General features: G+C 41.3%; 1 protein-coding gene across 9 annotated transcripts in view; it reads left to right on the top strand.

Annotated features, from left to right (window-relative positions):
• Positions 1-21,220, top strand: part of PCDH15 (protocadherin related 15) — an 886,705-nt gene that overhangs the window by 654,713 nt on the left and 210,772 nt on the right. For all 9 annotated transcript variants that reach the window (XM_077350402.1, XM_077350403.1, XM_077350405.1 and 6 more), the window contains 2 exons: positions 14,352-14,545; positions 19,366-19,498. In XM_077350402.1, the coding sequence (XP_077206517.1) occupies positions 14,352-14,545; positions 19,366-19,498 (327 nt within the window). The remainder of the gene's footprint in view (positions 1-14,351; positions 14,546-19,365; positions 19,499-21,220) is intronic.

The following is a 21,220-nucleotide window of genomic DNA, read 5'->3' as shown; positions in this document are numbered from 1 at the left end:
ACTTCATTGCTCCAGCTCCCGTGCAGGAGCACAAATAGGGGGTTGATGAGGTGCATCAGGCCAAATGCTCCCCCGTGTGGCTGCAGGAAGAGGTGAGGCAACCTGCCATGATTAAAACTCCAGCCTGCAGCACAGCATGAAACCTCCAGTGCATAAACGGTCATGGAGAAAAGGTAAAGATAGAGAAGTAAATTTTCTCTTCCCCAGATGTTAACCTACAGTAAGAAAGGACTGGAACCTTTGAAAGGGTCCCTTATCAGGTCACTATGTTCCTTGGAAATCTGAGATGTCCATCTGACATGACTGGTTGCCTAGCTTAATACAAAGCTAGTTATGAATCTGAAACTCAAATGCTTTGGTCACCTCATGAGAAGGAAGGACTCCCTGGAGAAAAGCCTAATGCTGGGAGCGACTGAGGGCTAAAGAAGAAGGGGATGACAGAGAATGAGGTGGATGGATGGAGTCACTGAAAAGTCGGTGAGAGCTTAAATGGACTCCGGGGAATGGTAGAGGACAGAAAGGCCTGGAGGACCATTGTCCATGGGGTCACAATGGGTCAGACACGACTTTGCACCTAACAACAACAAGTTATGAATCAGAGATGGTGGCTCCTAACTGATGTTTACAGGTATGGCATGGCAGTAGTTCCACTTCCATGATCTTATTGGGTAAGCAAACTTTAAGCACTAGTAGCCATCATAGGAAGTGCCTGGTGAAGGCATCAAGAGGCTACCTATGATAGCAATAGGTGACAGATTCAGTGATAAAGATTCGGGGGGAGGGCACTCAGAGCAGTGGTGGACCATCTGTTTTGTGCACAGATTATCCTAGGGCCGATTCCCACCATCATCAGTTAAAAGGAATTAGTAGTCATTGATGTGAAAGGCCTCTGCCTCAGACCCTTGTAAAGCCACTTTAAATCAGAGTGGACAATACTAACCCTTGTGGTAAGATTCAGTTTAATGCAGCTACATTTTGCATTCGACTACCTTTTGAGTTAAAGGAGAATCCAAAGAAACACACAGTTTTTACATGTCCAAAAAAACGACTGTCAACTGGTTAAGTACCAGACTAAAGAATAATGGAAACAATGAACTAACTTCGAATACCTACAGTAGTCTTCTGTCATACTGAAATGCCTTCATATTATTCAAGACATTTTAGATTTCAAAACAAGGAGACACAAGAAATTATTAATTGGGATGCACCATCCCAGTTAATAGTTAATAGTGTATTTTCCTTATCAGTGATTGATTGATTTTAGAGCACCATGAGCATACTTGAAGTTTTAAATACTAGTGTAGCAATTGAATAGCCTTCCTTAAACAGCCAAGACATATGACTTGCCATTAGACTACCTCATCACCTAAAATAATGTTCTGCTTACCAAGCCAAACAGTTGTCAAGAGGTCACAAGTGTTGGCTATTCAGCATGCTGACAAATAGGTAGGAATGGGATACTTTGCCAGGCAGTCGAAGAGAAGTAGAATATTGAGCAAAGGGACTCACTATTTCGGTGGACTGCCTGTGGTTGAAAAATGAAGACTTTCATATAAATGCTAATAGAACTGTACTGCCAAGGCCAGCAGTAATCTGAAGAAAAGTCATATGCTTGAAACTGTGGCTGAAAGAAAAGAAGGGTTCAGATTTTGTCCCTGGGTTTTGATACTGAGCCTTTTAAAATAAATTTTGTATATCCTTTTTCAAGTGTTCCACAGTGATTATCTCCATAATCCCTAACCATTCTTTAAGGCAGGGGTGGTCAAACTGCGGCCCTCCAGATGTCCATGGACTACAATTCCCATGAGCCCCTGCCAGCATCCGCAGTTTGACTACCCCTGCTCTAAGGAATAGCCTGGTATGAATGTTCATAAACTATGAATGGGGATGTGCATAGCTGAAACACTAAGTCGCCTAAGGTCTGGTACTTGTGCTTCATTGCCATGCTTTTATCCTCCCTTTCTCAGCCCTTACTTTCCTCTAAACAAAAACACAAGAGGACTCAGAATCATAGAATCATGAAGATGGAAGGGACCTCCAGAGTTATCTAATTCAACCCCCTGCACTATGCAGGAAACTCACAACTACCGGCTCACTCATAGTGACCCCAATTCCATGTCCAAATGATGCTCTGTCTCATGACTTGTAGTCACTGTATTATATTTCTATTAGCTTGCAGGCGGGCATAAGGGCTGAAGGATGATGCTCACACCTTCTTTTATTGGGAAACAAACCACAACTTTTATTAACCACAACATCAGTGCGTTGGCCGACAAGGGGAGTGGGAGCCTGACCTATTCCTTTGGGTCATCTGACCCTGAACCTAACCCTAGTGGTGCCCTGGGGAACCCATCCCAATCCTTTCGTGGGCCACAGATCCCCTTGCTGCTGGGTATTTTCACCCAAACTGTGAATCCTGGGGTGCCCAATTCACCTGGCTCTATGAGTGTTTCTGGGCCTTCCAAGCTGGGTCCACCTTCACTCAAGGCTGTTGCCTCTCTAGAGTCCCCTTCCTGGGCTCCCCTCCCCTGATTAGGCTCCATCCCCTTGCCATCCCACCAGCTGTGACAAACTTTCATAACCATTGCTTAAGAACCGGCTTAACAATGATCAAACTCATTTCCATAAAACTAATAATTATTATCAACATTATTATTATCAACAATTATATAACAGGGTGGGTTGGTAGGAAGCTTCTTGCTCAGCTGCCAGGGGAGAAAAGGGATTGGCACATTTTAAGGTGACCTGTGACCACAGCTCCCACATGGCACATCTGTGCCGCACATGCTCCACCCACCCTCGATGCTCCGCTAAGGTGCACCTTCCTTTCCCACCACCTCTCTAATGGTTGATGCAGTATGTCATAGCCCCTCTTTTAACTCCCACCACTTGGCAGCATGGGGACTTGTTGACTCATAAGCTTATGGGGTATAAGAACATTGTGACACTTAGATTATATAAATAACAGTAAACAAATGTCAAATTTCTTCTTTCGTTTTTCATACGTTGAGCTGTCAACCTCCAGGTAGGGGCTGGAGTTCTCCTAGTATTAAAACTGATCCACAGGTGACAGAAATCAGGACCAGCTATTTTTAAAATAATCATTAGCAAGTACAATCAACAATTCATTTTGGGTTTCTCCTGTAGTTGCTAAGTCTGGTTTGAGAAATTGTTGGAGATTTGGAGGTTGGGTCCTGGGAAGAGCAGGGTTTGGGTGTCAGGTTCTGCTGACAGTAGCATCTTATCATGACTTCAGTTGTGGGGCAGGGGATTGGTTCATTGCTCTAACCTGGGGAAGGATATATTGTCTTTGCTTATCTGTGTTTTTTCATATTCTTCTGTGCCTTTCATTTGTTGTATAGACTAATTGCTGGGTTATGTTGACCGGATGGCACCAGGAAACAAGAGGAAGCTAGAGTGTTATCTGTGGGCTTGGCCTTGAGTGCCAAAAGTTGCAATTGGGTACAGCAACTGGGTGTTTGTTTTGCTGGGAAAGTAGCAAGGCCACCTATTCCAAATTTGGGCATTTTTTGAATGTCATTGGGGGAGGAACGATTGGGAAATATATTGACTTTTATGTGCTTAACAAATTAGTTTCAACAAGAAATATCATGAGCTCTGTTTCACTTGAGAAGCCAGTGTGGATGTGACATTGAGTAGGTGAAGGACCTCAGCAGGATGTAATACTATATAGTCTCCGTAGTCTGGATATCAGTTGTAATTCACATCTAGGCATGCCAAAAATGGTCCTAAAAAAACTAGTTTGCACTCACTTTGTGTTGTTCCTAAAGGCATCATTCCTTAGCTGTATACCAGACAGAAATTGAGGAATTAATTTATAACACAAAATGTTATGGCTGTTAGAACATAAAAACCTTAATTACAGCATACCTCTTTGTGAAGCCCATGAAGTAAAATGATTAAATGTTATACCAGGATGCTTAAACTGAGCTACGTGTTCTGTTGTACATCCATATATGGACAACTTTACACAGCTATGCTGTAACCTGAATTCTAGAATAGCGTGTGTCCTTTGGTGTCAAGACGGCGAGGCTAGGGAGGAAAGCAGCCTGTATACCTCAAGGCAACCTTTGTCTTCCATACAGTCCCTAGGCCTACCTATCAATTTGCCTGCAGGCCTGTATTTCCCAGGAACCTCCTGAACCTCAGAATTAGGCTGGGGAAAATAGAGGAAAACAGAAACCAATTACTGTCAAAGAGGCAGAACTCCAAAGGGCCCTGCAGAGACAGAGTTTTTTCACTCCCTGAAGCTGATTGGTAGGGATGCTGCTTTGGAAGGGAATTGATCCCTTGTCCCATAGTTGGGTGACTCCAGTCCACTGCAGTCAAGCAAAGAAATTAGCTTGAAAACTGCAACGGTCCTTAACACTACTGCCTTACTCAATAAAGAAATAGGAATCAAGTAAGGCAGTAGGGTTAAGGAGCATTGCAGTTTTCAAGCTAATTTCTTTGCTTGTTAGTATTGCCCATGATATTTTTAATGTCCCTGTATTAGTTTTGCCTCCTTTGTATAACTGCCCCGTTTTTACAGCTGTTCTCTTATTTATATAACAAAATAGCCAGCTTGGTGTAGTAAGAGCGGTGGACTCTAATCTGGAGAACTGGGTTCAGTTCCCCACTCCTCCACATATGCAGCCCACTGGGGGATCTTGGGCCAGTCACAATTCTCTCAGAGCTCTCTCAGCCCCACCTACCTTACAGAGTGTCTGTCGTGGGGAGAGGAAGGGTAGGCGATTGTGAGCCCCTTTGAGATTCCAAGGAGGAGGAGAAGAAGAAGAAGGAGGAGAAGAAGGAGGAGGAGGAGAAGAAGAAGAAGAAGAGTTGGTTCTTATATGCCGCTTTTCTCTACCCAAGAGTCTCAAAGTGGCTTACAATCGCCTTCCCTTTCCTCTCCCCACAACAGATACCCTGTGAGGTTAGTGATTAGAAGTAAAAAGCAAGGAAGAACAACAAAACAACAACAACAACAAAAGCTCTTAAACCAGTTCTTGTTCATTCTGCCTAAGTTCTTCATGCCTCAGTTTTAGTCATGACAATTCTTTGACTGAACATGGGGGCAGGAAGAGCGTTAAATCCGTGGGTTCAGAGGTGGACATGGACACTGGAAATGATTTGAGCTTTTATTAGGACCCCAGCATGTTACAAGAATAAACTTGAACTGAACTATCAAACCTCCTGAGAGCCCCAACTTATATACACAAGCAAGAAATGGATCTTCAGCCAGTGCACACTATTGGTCAGGTTCAGTTCAAACTAACTGGATCCGGCAAACGGCCTCTAGTAATTTGTCAGTTACATTGTAAGCTACAATCCTGCCTCAGACTTCAAGTTTGGTCCTTCTCAGATCTGCACAGAGAGTCTTCTGGGCTCTCTTGAAGTAACGCTCCTTGAACCAGAATGGGGTCAGCCAGTTAAGGCCCTTGCCTGCTGTAAGGCTAAAAGCAGGAGGAAAGGAGGGGGTTTGCAGGGAGGGAGAGATTTCTGGAAGATATACCTTGACTGAGGCAATGCCCCTTTTCATAACCGTTTGTTTTCAATTTGATTGATGAAATCCATCGATATTTGCTGACCTTTGTGAGGTGGAATGGGAGGGAACAGTCATGGGTATGGGGGGGGGGGGGTTCAATGCAGTAAACCGGGCAATGTAAGGACAGCACAGAGAACTATTGCCACTGTACCATGTTGGCAAGAGAGGGTACCAATGTATATGGCCACTCTCTTTTGTCTTCTCTTCTGGATTTTAATCTTCGTATTTATTTTGCCAATGCCATTGATATTTAAACGAAGCATGTTTGTTCATACTTGGCAATGATGTTGAAAGCATTAGGGCCACTAAAGTGATCTGATAGGTCTGTTATGCCACGCGGACTGCAATATCAACGAAAGTACGTCCTTGACAGTTAAGAGTATGAACACAGCTGGACCTTTTAAAATGCTACTAATAACAGAGTCAGCTAATAAACTGTGCAAATGCACTGGGAGCAGCCTGTTTACTGGCCTTAATGCAAAATGTACTTTTTTGGGTGGGTGTCCATTCTGTTCACAACATTCTACAAGGGAAAATGGCCTTTTAAGTTGAAAGTAGTTGTATTCTGCCTGACAAAATAGCATGCTTGGAACCTTTAACCTACTTTATAAAATTCTGATTCCCCAAATGAAATTAATTGTCCTTGCAGAAGTGTTGAACATAGGAGTATAAGAGACTTGTTAAGTTGCTGAGAGAGGATGTTGTGTCAGATGTGAAGTATCATACAAGGAGGGTGTAGGGTGGTGGTTGTTGTTGTTTATTGAAATATGTAAGAGAAAGCTTATAGAATCATAGAATCATAGAGTTGGAAGGGGCCATACAGGCCATCTAGTCCAACCCCCTGCTCAACGCAGGATCAGCCCTAAGCATCCTAAAGCAAGAATAGCTCTTTTACATAAGAAATTGTATAAGTTGTTTGGGGGGCAGGGTTGTGGTGGGAGAAGTGTCTATCTGTGCAGCAATAATGATCTAGATCTCTCAATGCATCCTTGACAAATCGTGCTGTTCAACTGTATGGCTTTGCTTCCTAATTGCTTTAGAGTCCTTTAAGGATAATTGCCTCCTTTGAGATGATAATCAGCCATGATAACTTCAAAAGGAAAATGGCCCAGGTCAGTCATTATTAGATTGTGAAACCAGATATTCCAATCAAAAGAAGTAGGTTAGAAAAAGAGCTCTGACCTCAGTACATTTGTGCAGTTAGATAATAATTCACCATGAAAGGCTGCCTCTACTCACTAATTGAGTTGCATTGCAGAGATAATAAAACATTTAATTTGTGTAACGTTTCGCTGTCTTGCAAAAATGACAGTTCACATCCCAGCCCATTATGTCTGATGGGTATCATTCGGCAACTGGGTTGATCTCAAAACTTTGGAGGACTAATGTTCAGTGTTAGATTCAGGTGGGTAGCTATGTTGGTCAGAAGCAGCAGAACAAAGTTCAAGTCCAATGGTATCTAATGACCAACAAAGTTTTATTTCATGTACATGCACAATTCTTCAGAAATACTGAAATGAAAGTTGCCAGTCCAGACATATAAGCAGAGGGTAAGCATCAAATTATAGCATACAATATAATAAAGTTCTTTGACGGATATATGGACCAAACTGGAATAATAGTTTATATAGTCATTATCTTTTCGGTTTAATTTGAGGGACTTATTTATTTACTGCATGGCATATGTGTAAAAAAGTCAGGAGATTCTAAGATTGCTTGGCTGCCATACACGAGACATTTGTTGATGGTTTGCCATTGCCTGCCCCCACGTCATGACCCTGGTATTCCTTGGAGGTCACTCTTCCAATACCTAGCCAGGGCCTGTCTTGCTTAATGATCAAGGTCTGGTGGGATCTGGCTTGCAAGTTGGCATCAGGGCAAAATATAGTGGAGAAATCTATTGTACGTATGTACGTATGTATGTATGTATGTATGTATTTATTTATTTATTCATTCATTCATTCATTCATTCATTTATTTGCATTTGTGTACCGCCCTCCCCTAAGGCTCAGGGCAGTTCACATGGAACAGAAACAAAGAATAGTACATCGAACTCTGTGATTGTATCAAATCAAGGTAACAGTAATTGCAATACCAATAAACAGAGAAAATAATATTCTAACAATAAACAATTTAACAAACTCATGTTTGGTCAGCGTATGGATGTGTCTGCATCCAGCTTTTGGGATAGGATAAAAAGATGTGCTTTCTGCAGAGATGCCATTTCCTTAATGGCCCCTTCAATTCTTACTGAGCCCTCTGGTATAAAAAGAACACTAATAGATCCTTTTAACACTGTCCTTGGTCAAATGGTTATTGCAACATATAGTTTAGATCGGGGATTGTTGGTTTAGAGGTTGACCGCATTCAGGAAAAATAATCATAGAGTTGGAAGGGGCCATACAGGCCATCTCGTCCAACCCCCTGCTCAATGCAGGATCAGCCTAAAGGAATGGTCATAGACTTACATGAACTGTGTTGAAAAGTCGAATGAGTTTGAATTCTTTCATAGTTTGAAGGAAAATCTTGTTCTGTCCCTATAAAGCTCCTGAGTCTTTTTTCTGTTTTGGGAAAGAACAGACTGCTTCCAACAAAGAGAAAGGAGGAAGACATCTTCCCCAGTTCCACCTTCAGGCGCTGTGGCTTTTGTTTAGTGGTTGTTTAGTGGTTGAAGGATTAACAAACATGAATCTTGAAGGGGAGTACAATGAAAATGTGATAGTATTAACACTGCATTTTTAAATCCCCACAACTCATATCCCACTCCACTGTGTGCACATCAGAAAAAGATGGCAGCACAGCCAAACCAAAGTATACTGTCATATAAGCCAAGTTTTCTAGCACAGTTTTTAGCACTTAAAATATCTCCTCGGCTTATAAGTGGGTAATTGATTCACAGCCTGCCCCCGCCAGACCTTGATATTTTTTCCTCTTCTTTTCCAAATAATTTCTTCCAAATGATTCTTTTGGCTTCTGTGGATGGGGTGGGGTGGGTTTTGGGTGTGCTTTAGGATTTACTGTTTTTTCAGTGTTTCTTCTTTTATCTGGGGGGCAGTATTGTTTGCCTTTTCTTCTTGGGGCTGTGTTTCTTTTAAAAGTTGATTTTTACAGTTCTTTCTTTCAGTTTTCAGTTTTACAGTTCTTTCTTTCAGTGTTTTGTTCTGGGGGGCACTGTAGCCCCCAGTTTGGTAGCTGTTGTATTTGTTGTAGTAGGTTGCCAACTTTGGGTACTGTTGTTCTGCTCTGGCTTGCTGGCCTGGGGGGGCACTGTTTGGTTCTCCTGCCAGAGCTGTTCTGACAGAGCAGTTCTGTCAGTGCTCTCTCAGGGTGTCTGGCATCAAGAGAGGAAGGGAAGGCAATTGTAAGCCCCTTTGAGACTCCTTTGGTTAGAAAAAAGTGGAGTACAAAAACCAGCAGCTATTCATCCTCTTGATTTTTCTGTATTTGTTGGGAGGGAGGCTGGATGGGAAAGCCTGTAATGATTGACCATGGATTAAGTGCATAGGCCACCCTGTAAATTTACCAGTACCTTCTTCGTTTCCCACCCTCAGCTTATATACGTGTCAATAAGTTTGCCCAGATTATGTGGTAAAATTAAGTGCATCGGCTTATATGCGGGTCAGCTTATATGCGAGTATATATGGTATTTATAAAACACAAGCTGTAGGCTGGACACAGGGTCCTTATATGCATATTTCCTTATCTCTTCCAAGGGCTTTCTCCATATCCCGTGGCACTCAAGCAGTGAAGTAGAAATACAAAGCATTCTTATGTGCAGGTGCTGTGAGGTGACTTTAACACCCTTAGTTATAATTTTACATTATATCTGCATTTTTATGTGAGCATATTTAGGGACTCTATTATGGAGGTGTGGTTTATAAGTTTAATAAATAATAATAATAATTAACAAAGCGAAGGGGAAAAAATTTAGACCTCATGTGTATGAGCTGCCTGAATGTCTCATGGTAGGTCCCAATATCGTATTGATCCAAAAGTATCAGCTGTACTGTGACATGGTAATTTTGAGCAGGCTATCTAAATAGCTAAAATAAATGTGTGCTAATGGTGTATGACTTTGGGGAAATAGACTTATTTTGCTGGAATAGTTATTCTACATGTGCCTGTTGGAAAGCAACACCATTTGGCACACAACAACTGCAGGTTTCAGTTTAGATCAGCAAGAAGTAATTGTGTTGGGCATTTGGAAATCAGACCAATTCACCTGAACTTTTAGTTCATGACAGATGTGGAACTACTGGAGTCAGGGTGTGTTATTAGTTTTTCCACATAATGGTAAAAAGAAATCACAGTGTAAAGTAAGCTCTATCTCGCCAGCCTAACCTTTGTTAGAGTGACTGCAAAAATCAAAATTGGCACGCCCATAAACTATGTGGCATTGTAAAAATGGGATGCTAGAAAGATTTCTTACGGTCTCTCATTTGCAAAATGCAAATCTTGGCTTTCCTAGGCAACAGCCGAACATATTAATCATTGTCAAGTAATGAGTATTCCACCTTTTTAATGAACAAAACTACTGCAACTGCATGAAGAAGATATACAGGGAAAGCAAAATGGATCCTTTTGCGGCTTGTTTTAGAATTTAAAATATTTCTAAAATCTAAACTATGGGACCATATCAGCTGAAGACACCTGCATTTTGAATTTTCAAAATCACGTAATGTTTTGACAGCTCTTTGGCTTTAATTCCGCCTTTCAGGCATCATGTTGCCCCCCAAATGTTATTCAGATAACTTAGCATTTCAAAGCTTTTTCATTTTTAAATTTAATTAACCTTATTAATTTATGCATTTGTGTATTCTACCAGCTTCCCTTTTCATGTTGTCACTGTAAAACCTGGCTTCATTCCAAGTATATAATGAAATAGTTTGGGGTTGTTTTCTCCCCACATACACACAGAGATTGCTGATCTAGAGGAGATTGTTATAACACTTTTAAAGTGCTATCAGCCTCCATTAGTAAAATTCATTATGAGAGTTACTACACTGTGCAGGAAATTTACTGGGAAATTTGAAGATGGCTGAAGAATACATGACTTCAAAGAAGTTTAAACCATAAGATTGTGTAGCAGATTGTTGAGTTCAGAGCTTTGATGCAGAAGCCCCATTTCCATATTCTGCAATTCAGTGCAAACAGCCTTTTAACAGTTCTTGCATGGATAATATACTGTTGTAGTATAGGAGTTAAACTAAGACTGGGCAAATTTAGGACCAAACTTGGTCTGACAGTATCCTCATGTTTAGAAAGCCTAAAATGGGACAAGATGCTCTTTTTTCCCCCTAGTGCTTTTCAGATGCTGAAACAGTGGCTTCACTGCCATGTCTAGTTTGGCCCTTAAATTCAACCCCCCCCCCCCCCCATTCAGTTCTGAAAGCTCACTAGGCTAGAGGCATACTCTCATTTAACCAACCTAACTGGGCTGTTCTGAGGATAAGATAATGGGGGAGAGTACAGTGTATGCCTCCTGAACATACTGGACAGAGGATTTCACAGAAAAGTAATTGTTTGATGCAGAAGTGTTTTATCCTAGTACCACATGTAGGATGTGCCTTGGACACTGTGGTTCCAGGTTCTCACAATGCTATACAGTTATTTTTAGATTATTTCTTTTTTATGTGAAGGAAGTTTAAGTTCAGGCAAAAATGTCTGTTTCAGTTGTTCGTGAATAACAAATCTGAATATAAATTTTCCCAATATCAGTTTATCTATTGTAGGGCTTGCCCTGTAATGGTTACCAGACACATACACCCACTGAAGGCAGGATCTCCTGTTGTTAGGCCTCATTGCACTACCACCAATCTATAGACTTACAGGGGGGATCTTTGAAAAACAGGGATATCCATCTGATATGCAGTTATGTGTCTACGTAATTGCTCACATGATCCAGAAATAATGTTGTCAAGCCCACGTTATTGAGGTGACACTCTGGTATTTGAGCAAAAATCTTTATGGTAAAAGATTATGGTATTTGCCATGCAGTAGTCCCTAACCTTTTTATCACCAGAGACCGGTCAAAGCTTGACAATTTTACTGAGGCCCGGGGGAGGGGGGTGTAGTCTTTTGCCAAGGGCCACTGCCTGAGCCCCTGCACTGCTTGCTTGCTTTCCCGCCAGTGCCCCTGACTTCCCGCCGCTTGCTGGGGGACACTGCTAGCAGCAGCTGCGCAGTGCCACGCTGAGAGAGAGCCCCAGCCATGGTGGCCAACAGAGAGCACCAAAGGTGAGCTGGTAGCAGAGTGTCAGGGCAGCCCCCGAGGCAGCAGCCGGGGAGGAGGACGAGGAGGAGCTTCGGCCCGATACCAACTGATCCACAGACCGGGACCAGTCCCTGGACCAGGGGTTGGGGACGACTGCCATAGAGTTTTTACCCAAATACCAGAGAGTTGTCCCAACATGCCAGAAGTGATAATGTCACTTCTGGGTCACATAAGCAGTGACACATTGCTGTACCTCAGATGGCCTTTCTGCCTCTCCCAGTAAGTCCCCCCATTCCCTATCAGTTACCAAGAGGCATCTGGCAACCTTACCCCCATGTTTCATAGCATTTTGTTTATGAGCTTTGGGGTCATAGGGATACCATGAGAAGAGGGTGATAAGTCAGATCCCCATCTGCAAGGACCTTGTGGTTTATAAAATTCAGCCCATGGTTTAATTAAACTTTGATTAATTTGATTGTTTTAATGTGGACTAATTGTCGTTGGGGTAGGTTAAGCCAGTTTGAAGTTGGTTTATTACCTGCAGTAATGTTTCATTATTATTTGCATTATGTTAAAACACGAAGTTCTGGCTTAAACCTGAATTGTTCCCTGATACCCCCCTAGCCACAATGCCGTTTAGGATATCTATCAGGCTTCTGCAGGGAAGACAAGGTAAAAAGCAAAGGTGACAAAACTAGAGTTTGTTCAGATAAGTAAGATTTTGGATATTCATTCATGTCATGGTTTCACACACTAATCATTAAAATAAAATATACTTTTGTGAAATGTTTAAAATAAGATTGTGTTTCATGGATGCTAGGCATGAGTCTTCCATTGTGCAGAGTCCTCCAGCCTGATACTAAAACACACATGATGTGCAGAGTATAATAGAATTGAAATGACAAAACTGAATGAAAAGAAATCACTTTGTTTCTCTTGCTGTTAGGCATGTGTTCAGTATAGAGATTTTCCTTTCTTCCTTCAGAACAATAGTCAGCACCCCTGGAAATCTATGCCCTGAGGCACTGAGAGAGTGGAGGTTGACTGGGGGAGGGTCGAGGGTGGATACAGGATGAGTTGATTTTTTTTTTTTTGCTGCCAGAGTTTGTTATCTTGTAATATCAATGTTTTAATGTTTTTATTTGATGTGAGATTTTATTCTGCAACCCAACTCAAGATGTTTTATGATAGTAGCAGGTAATAAATCTAATAATACATTTGAAAATAAAATAAAAATAAGGCTTGTTATAGGGGATGAACTCCCCCCTAGCCCCCACTGTTTCTCCTGCCGCTAGATGGAACAGCAAGAGCAAAATGGAGAAGGAAGAATTGGCAAGGTGTCAACAACACATCACTTCTGGCATGAAGTCAGAAGTAACATCACTGCATTAACTTGATGCTCTAGAATTTACTACAAAGTCTTTCTGTTTCCATAGAATTTTGAGTGAAACCTAGAACATCACACTGACATGGTGATGTCACTTCCAGCTTTGTTCAAGAAGGGACATCATAGCATTGCTGTGATGCCATTCATCACTACTCCCACCTCTCAAGGGTTCCCAGCACTGGTGTTTCCAACCCTCCTCAAGCACTCCCCCTCCCAAAATAAACCCTACAATTCTCTCATGTTTCAGACTAATTTTTCTTTAATCATTTTATTATTTACTTTATTGCAATTCTAAAACACAATTCTGTTTATCTTTACTGCACGGGACAGAGGCTAGAACCTCTGACCTCTCTCGTCATCCCACATCCTTTATGTTTAATAATCTAAACCTTTCAAGTCCCTGACATTGAGAATCATACCTGATTTATGATGCCAGACTTTCCTTTGCCTTTTTCTCCCTCCCATTTTCTGGATAGACAGGAGGAAAATTATTTTCTTTATTTCCATTGCATCTGAATGATAATTATAATAATTACAATGATAATGATAATAATAATAATTTAGAAACCAGTAAGTTCATTAAAATCTTGATATACAGTCCATTTTGATAAAATCTTGGGGGGGTGAGGATTCTAGATCGTCTTGGAGAGCCAGTCTTCCTTCTATCTCAACAGTGAGGCCAGCACTTTTGTTGTCATATTTTACTTCAACCATATGTCTGGTGAAACAACTCTGTTTTGCAAGCCCTGTGGAACTGATTAAGGCCCTACAGGGCTCTGGTCTCCTTTGGCCAAGCGTTCCACCAGGCTGGGACCAGAATCAAAAAGAAGTGAGCTCTGACTCTCAAAAACTCACTGAAATAAATGTTAGAACAGTTTGATCCAGTGGCACTTATAAGACCAACAAAGTTTAATTCTGGGTATAAGCTTTCCCACAAATGCACACTTTTTCAGATGCATTGAAATAGATTTCTTCAAGGTAGGGGGTGGTTAGTTGCCAGGAAGGGCTACTTAGAAACAAGATGCATAAGTCAATGTTGTTAGTCTTTAAGCTGCCACTGGACTTTGGATTTGTTTTGTCTCGGTCAGGACAGACTTCACAGGAGTTACAAAGCGCCTTAACTTGAGTAGTGCTATAACCTAGTTATTTGCTCTGACAACTATCCTAGTGTGGCAAATGTGTCTTCTGATTTTTGATTGCAGCTCACGGCCATGGATGCAGATGAAGGGCCAAACGGGCAAATTATCTATGAAATCCTGGCTGGGGATCAGGGTGACTTCGTAATCAGTGAACAAACGGGCCTTATAACCATTGCATCCGGAGTGGAGTTGTCGGTAGGACGTTCTTATGCCCTCACTGTCAAAGCCTCTGACAATACTCCGTTGGCACAGAGAAGGTAATTAACATTATAATTAATTTTTCTTAACCTGCTCATAGCTGAGAAATTAACCTTTCCACATCATCATGATTCATAAAAGGTGTAAAGTATCATAATTATCATCAAAAGAACATGAGTCCATTGATTTGGTTTCCTTAGAAAGAGGCATGTGAACTGTTCCTTTGACAAACATATAATCCCTTTAAGACCATGGACTGCAGGTCTCCCCTCCAAAATCATGCACAGTAGTGGTGTTACTGTGACTTCTTAATGCAAATAAATACACATCAGCATATCGTTATTTGTATATTTCAGCACAGAGCACAATAATAGGTTTGTTTGTTTTCTAAAGTAAATAGTTGTGCTAAAATTCCTGCATCTATATTTATAAATTTGTTTAAGAGACTGAGGATATGAAAGAGGAAAAGAGGAAAACTAAGCAATGAACGCAGAATTGTTTGTTCTGTAAATTGACTACTGTCATGCAATGGTAATATCGCCAAATATCTTGGAACTGAAGGGATTGCTGAGCTGGAGATAACCTTTTATCCCGAAGATGCAATCTTGTCATGTGCCTGAGCTCAATTTGGAGCACAAATTACAAGCTGTGCAAACACAGAACAAGCAATGAAATACACTCCAAGGAAAGTTACATTTGCACTAGCAAAGTCGTTTGGTTTCTCATCTCAATTTGTTATAGCTGGGAACTTCAGAATAGGGAAAGATGAACTCTTTTCTCGTGGCTATTTGACCGAAATACAAACAAACAAATGGTTTCCCAGCATACTTTAACACGTCTGGCTAGCATGGATTATTGGGATTATTACGTTTTGTTTTTCAGATCTAAGGGTTTGCATCGAAAAGGGCAATCATAAAATCTAGATTTAAGATCCGGTTTACCCCAGAACCCACTTAAATGCACAAATAGAAGTGTTTGTAAGATAATGATACACATGACACATTTATGCATAGGTAAATGTAGAAGTGACTCTTCTCTGTAAACAGAGAATATAGAAATTGGCGATGTTTATACAACAAAGATTAGCACTTCTGTATATGTGCCCTGGGTTGAAGATGGGGAGGAAGAACAATCTCCATATCCTAACGTCTGTCTCTCTGGATTGCTTCTAGAGTATTTGTAGTATAAAGACCTTTATGTTCAAGTATTATAGAGTCAAATGCAACCTGGGCCCACGTGTATTTGAGGGGCCACCTCTACCAATATGCCCCCCAAAGGCCATTATAATCAGTGAATACTAGTTGGTGATCTAGAGTTGGAGCTCTAAAGATGTCCATCTGGCCTCAACCAGAGCCAGAGTCTTCTCAGCCTTTTAGCTGGCCTGGTGGAATGAACTGCCAGCTGAGATCTGGGCCGTGACAGAACTGTAAAAGTTCCTCAAGGCCTGTAAAATGATGCTTTTCTGCTAGGCCTATGGTTGAGGCCATGGCAGCCTAAATACTGAGTGGGCCTTCCCCTTCTTCTCTCCACGTGTCCCTCCTTTTCTTCCTTTTCTCATGAGGGCCTATATCAGTGGGCAGGAGTGGCGCTACTGGTGGGAATGGAGTGTTTGTATTGGGTTTTATTATGTGTTTAATGTGCTTATGGAATTTTTAATATTACAAGGTTTTATTGGCTTAGTATGTAAACCACCCTGAACCTGCGGAGAGGGGCTATATAAAAGCCAATTATAAATAAAATATAAATACATAAATCATTGTATAGAAAAGAGAGGTACAGCCCCTGACACATGCCCTGAATAGTGTCATGCCAGGCCATTGGCTTTGGGTACAGCTCTGGTTCTCCGCCAAAGCAACTGAAACAAGCACTGTGACACAGGTAGCAGGGAGATGTTGGCCAGTGTGGCTTATGCTTCTTATCACTTCCAGGGTTCCTACAGCTGTGAGCCAGGGTAAAGAGAAATATTTGAGGTGCTGGCTGTGCCTTGAGCATTCCTCAGGGTTCTCCAGAATTTCCACAGGGTCATTAACAACTGGATAGTAAAGATAAAGGTAAAGGTATCCCCTGTGCAAGCACCGGGTCATGTCTGACCCTTGGGGTGATGCCCTCTAGCGTTTTCATGGCAGACTCAATACAGGATGGTTTGCCAATGCCTTCCCTACTGGATATTACTGTAGTCTTAATTCCTGTAGTTTCCTGTAAACCTATGATGTAATTAGGAGAAAAAGAAGGCAGTGATGGCTCATGCCATGCCATCATCCACAGGCTGCATTTGGATCCACACATTCTTTATCCATGCTTTATCCATGCTTCACCTTCTAGTAGAATACTTAGGAATTCTTTTACTTTTATTTTTAAATTGACACATTTGTATGGGTAAGATCCATGTCACTGACAATGATCATTACATCAATAGTCTAATTCTGAACATTTTTAATTTTGTTAGTGCTTCTCCAATAACCCATGTGGATTAATTGCAGAACTGACAAGCAGGGGATATACTTTTAATCTTTCTAAAATTAATGTAAATAAAATGCAACTATGACATACTTAAGGGACCTTTTGAGAATTTCCCCCCTTTTTCTTACTTCAGGGATTATTGATAAACTGGATGGTTGTCTGTCTACTCCATTGTTAGTTTTGAAGCTAAATCTATTCTAAAATACACTATAAACCATATAGGGAGCAATAGTATAATATTGTATGGTGAATGCTTTTATCACTTTATAGATTGCACTGTGTTAATTATAACTTTGCCAGCAACCAATCTATAAGCTGTATACTCTCCCCTTCTTGCCCTTTTTATAAGGGTTTGCTTGCATGGACACTGTCAAAACCATACCACTACAATTCAGGCTATATTTTGGGTTGCTGTGGCAGCCCAAAATGGTGTGTAAAATGTAACAGAGGTCAAGAGGGGGATGTGGTGGTGGAGGCAGCAGGTGGCCAGAAGCAAACGAGAGACTCGTCTGGTAGAGAAAAGTGACATGTAAGAACCAACTCTTCTTCTTCTGGAGATGGTGATGTGGTAGAACAAGATTGTGTTTCCCCTTTCTTTCCTCTTTTCATCTGAAATAGAGAACATGGGATAAAACATTAATAAATTGGGATTATTAGCACAAACAAAGAACATAGAACTGCAGTGAAAGGCATTAAAAACAATGCATTGTCAAAACTCTAACTTCCATGACATAATAAACTAGAAGTCCAGATTTCTGCCTTCCCAACAGAGAGGTGCAGATATGAGATAATAGGACCAAGTGCTAGAAAAACTTAGATGGTATTCCCATACTGTTCTAGTTGGAGAATAATTAAAAGAAATGTTTTGGATTAAGTATATATGAGAGGGGGGTATGTATGTATATTGTTGGATCCGTATGTTCAGGAACACTGGAATTGTTGCAACCCTTTATTGGTAAAAACACATGATATAAGTAGCACCACAACTTTACTGATTTTAATCCCCAAACTCCCCAATATATACAGTCACCAAAAAAAGGATCAACCCATAGCTGCAGGTAATTGGATATACAATGGTTTCAACAGATTGAATCACGAGAGGATCCTGCCACAAGCTGACCAATCAGCCATTTGAATCCACTGGCTCCTGTGGGGAAGCCAGCCAGCTCTGAGCCAGTCAGAGACTGAGAATCTTGATCCTCCCTTACACCTCAAGTTCAGTCCTTGGCAGGACTACATATATATGTATACATAAAGGGGGAGCTGTGTTGTTACTGTCAGTGATTTCAGAAAGTTGTCAGTAACCTGCATTTCTTAAAATAGAAATAACTGACCTACAGGAACAGAGTTAACAAAGATTTATATTTTATATAGAATTGATTGTATTTAGTTTACCCTGTGTAATCCGCTTTGGCCCATTATGCACGGCCACCAAAACGGCGATTTCGGGTCACATGGAAAACGCGGACGGGGAAGACGCGAAGCACACTGATTATGCACGGGACAGGGCGCAACGGCGGCAAAACCCAGAGTAACCGACTATGCACGCGGCGATCCCAGCAGCGCTTCTGGTTGCGCCCCGGTCACCCGGAAGCTGCGCTTTCTTCCGCGTTTCACTAACGTGGCTTTTTCGGTGGCATGCATCGAAGCTGTGGCCGGTTGCAGCCGGCACCATGCGTTATCGGTGATTTTAGTCGCCGCCATTCCACCCCGAATTTGCGTTATTCCTCCCGTGCATAATGGGTCTGAGTCTCAGTGCCAATGGTAAACTATGAATAACCTAGAAAATAAATAATTATAACATATTCCTAAATCTGTATATCAGTAATTAACGCAGTCCATCTGACCCATCTTTTCTTTTCTACGTCCAAAGTTAATCTTTTGATAATCTTTTACATTTTAATCTTACTACTATAGGGCAGAGGACTGTGAAATAGTTTCTCAGTAGGGTGAAATTTAAATACCTGTTAAATATTACTTAATACATAATATACTTTATTTATGTAGTATGTATTTTATCCCTTTTTCTCAAGGAGAACACCAGTGTATGGTGTTCTCTGTTCACAGTGGCCCTATGAGGTAGGTTAGACAGAGAGAAAATGAATGGCCCAAAATCACCCAGCAAGTATCCATGGCAAAGAGGGGATTGGAAACTGTCTTTCCCAGATCCTAGTGCAAAAAATACCACGTTATCAATATACTTGTGAAGTCAGCATGAACCAGGGATTTCTGTGCCCTTTGGTGTCAGTTCACACAGAGTGGTTTATGCCATTAGAGTGAATGGATAAAAGTCAGTGGAGGAGTCCCATTATTGTTGCTGAACTGGAATTCTTGCTTGGCCTGAATGCTTCTTTGATTGAAGAATGGACAACATCATGTCTGGTGTTTGATTGGGTTTTGTTCTTTTGTGTCATTGCAGGAGCTCCATCACTACTGTTTACATTGAGGTCCTTCCTCCAAACAATCAGAGCCCACCTCGCTTCCCCCAGCAGATGTACAGTCTTGAAATCAGTGAGGCTATGAGAATTGGTGCCATTTTGCTAAATTTGCAGGTACAGAATGCTTCAATGTAAGCATTTACAGAGCTCTTTCTGCTTATGGTTGCTTCAGATCACTGAAACCCTTTCCATATTCCTTTGTCTGTTTCACCTCTTGCATGTTGCCACCATATGTGTTTGAAACAGAGGATTGTGAGGAGGCCTATAGAGTACACATCAGATGCCAGCCAGGTTTCATGGAGACAGCCCAACAAACACTGTGCATGCTAGAATACTGCCACCAATCTCTTGGCTACATGCTATAGAGGACAATAGTGATGGACAAGCTGTATTTCAGGGAAACTTACCCACCATTTTATATCTTCTCTCTGAGGTCCTCCAATAAGCTTCTGATGAAACTCAGGGTTCTGCATGCAATACAGTGTAAAAACCATGGTCATTTTCAATCATTATGTTTTGGTGTTACTGCCTTGCGCAGCCATAAAGCATACTACCTGTGATCCTTGTTTTGCAAACAACCGATATCTTGCATGAATAGGGCAGCATATAAATATTCAGGCTTTGACATGGAGGAGTGTGCTCACAACAAATCTGGCCTTTCTGTTTTGAGTACTGAATCTGGAAAATACTTCATTTCACTACCCCTGCAAAAGGGTACATGGAAAAGACTGCACACAGGGTGCTTTGCCAGGAAGTAATGTGAGAACCACCAAAAACATAATGCCTGAAAATGTCTACAATGTCTTATGTGAAATACGTTCATTCATTAAGCATAGCAGATTTTATGGTAAAGATTCTTCAGATCTTCATATATAGCTGTGTTAAAGCAGTGAGAAAGAAATGTTAAATGCCCTGGGCATTTTTGAATGGAAGTCCTATAGATCTGAGATAAGAGTACAGTTATTATGCTGTTAAACTATCACATTGTTTATCTCACTTTCTAAAAAGCTCTGTGTAGTGTACATGTTTCTCCATTCCACTATATTTTAATTTACCTAAACCATTCATATTCCACCTTTCCAGGCAGTTGAGGTTCCCAAGGATGTAGAAAGTCAAAACATTACAGTAATATTCTTAAATATCATTAAGTTGCATAGTCGTCATTTGCTAGTGGAAGACCATGATCGGCGATATAGCAAGGATATAATGACTTAGAGATTTCCATTTCCACTTGTGTCTGACCAGGTGAGCTTTGACTGTTGAAAGCTCAGCCCTCCAAAAGATCGTTGAATTTCTCTAAAGTGCTACTGAGAGTGTCTCTGTGTGTGAAATGAATAATGATAGCAGGAGACAATTCTCCATGGGGAACAAATTTTATAATTTTAGGGCTTCACCTGAGAAGGCCTGTTCTTGGGTTGCCACCAGCCTAACATCAGATGATAGGTGCATCCAAATCAGGGCCTCTAATGGTAGATGACCAAGGTCTTACAGGGATAGGCAATCCTTTGAGTGTTTACAAAAGTTTGAATTGAGCCTGGAAGCAAATTGAGAGCCAGTGTAAGTAGAGTAGGACTGAAGTGATATAGTCTGTACAACCCACTGTCAGCATTCTGGCTGCAGCTTCTGAACACTCTTTGGTTTCAGCTCCATGCAAAGTGCATTGGAGTAGTTTATTCTAGATCAGTGGTTCTCTAACTTTTTTGGACCACTGCCCCCTTGGCTTTCAGGCCACATCTCTAATGCCTCACACCCCAACACACATATGAACCGACACATCTTTCCTGGTGTTGCCATAGTACAGTACATATGCATAGTGTAAATTGAGTTGTGAAACCA

Source organism: Paroedura picta, chromosome 8 (genome assembly GCF_049243985.1).
Source record: "Paroedura picta isolate Pp20150507F chromosome 8, Ppicta_v3.0, whole genome shotgun sequence".
NCBI classification, from domain to species: Eukaryota; Metazoa; Chordata; class Lepidosauria; order Squamata; family Gekkonidae; genus Paroedura; species Paroedura picta.
Note: the sequence above shows the minus strand (reverse complement) of the source record. Positions and strands in the feature narration are given on the sequence as shown.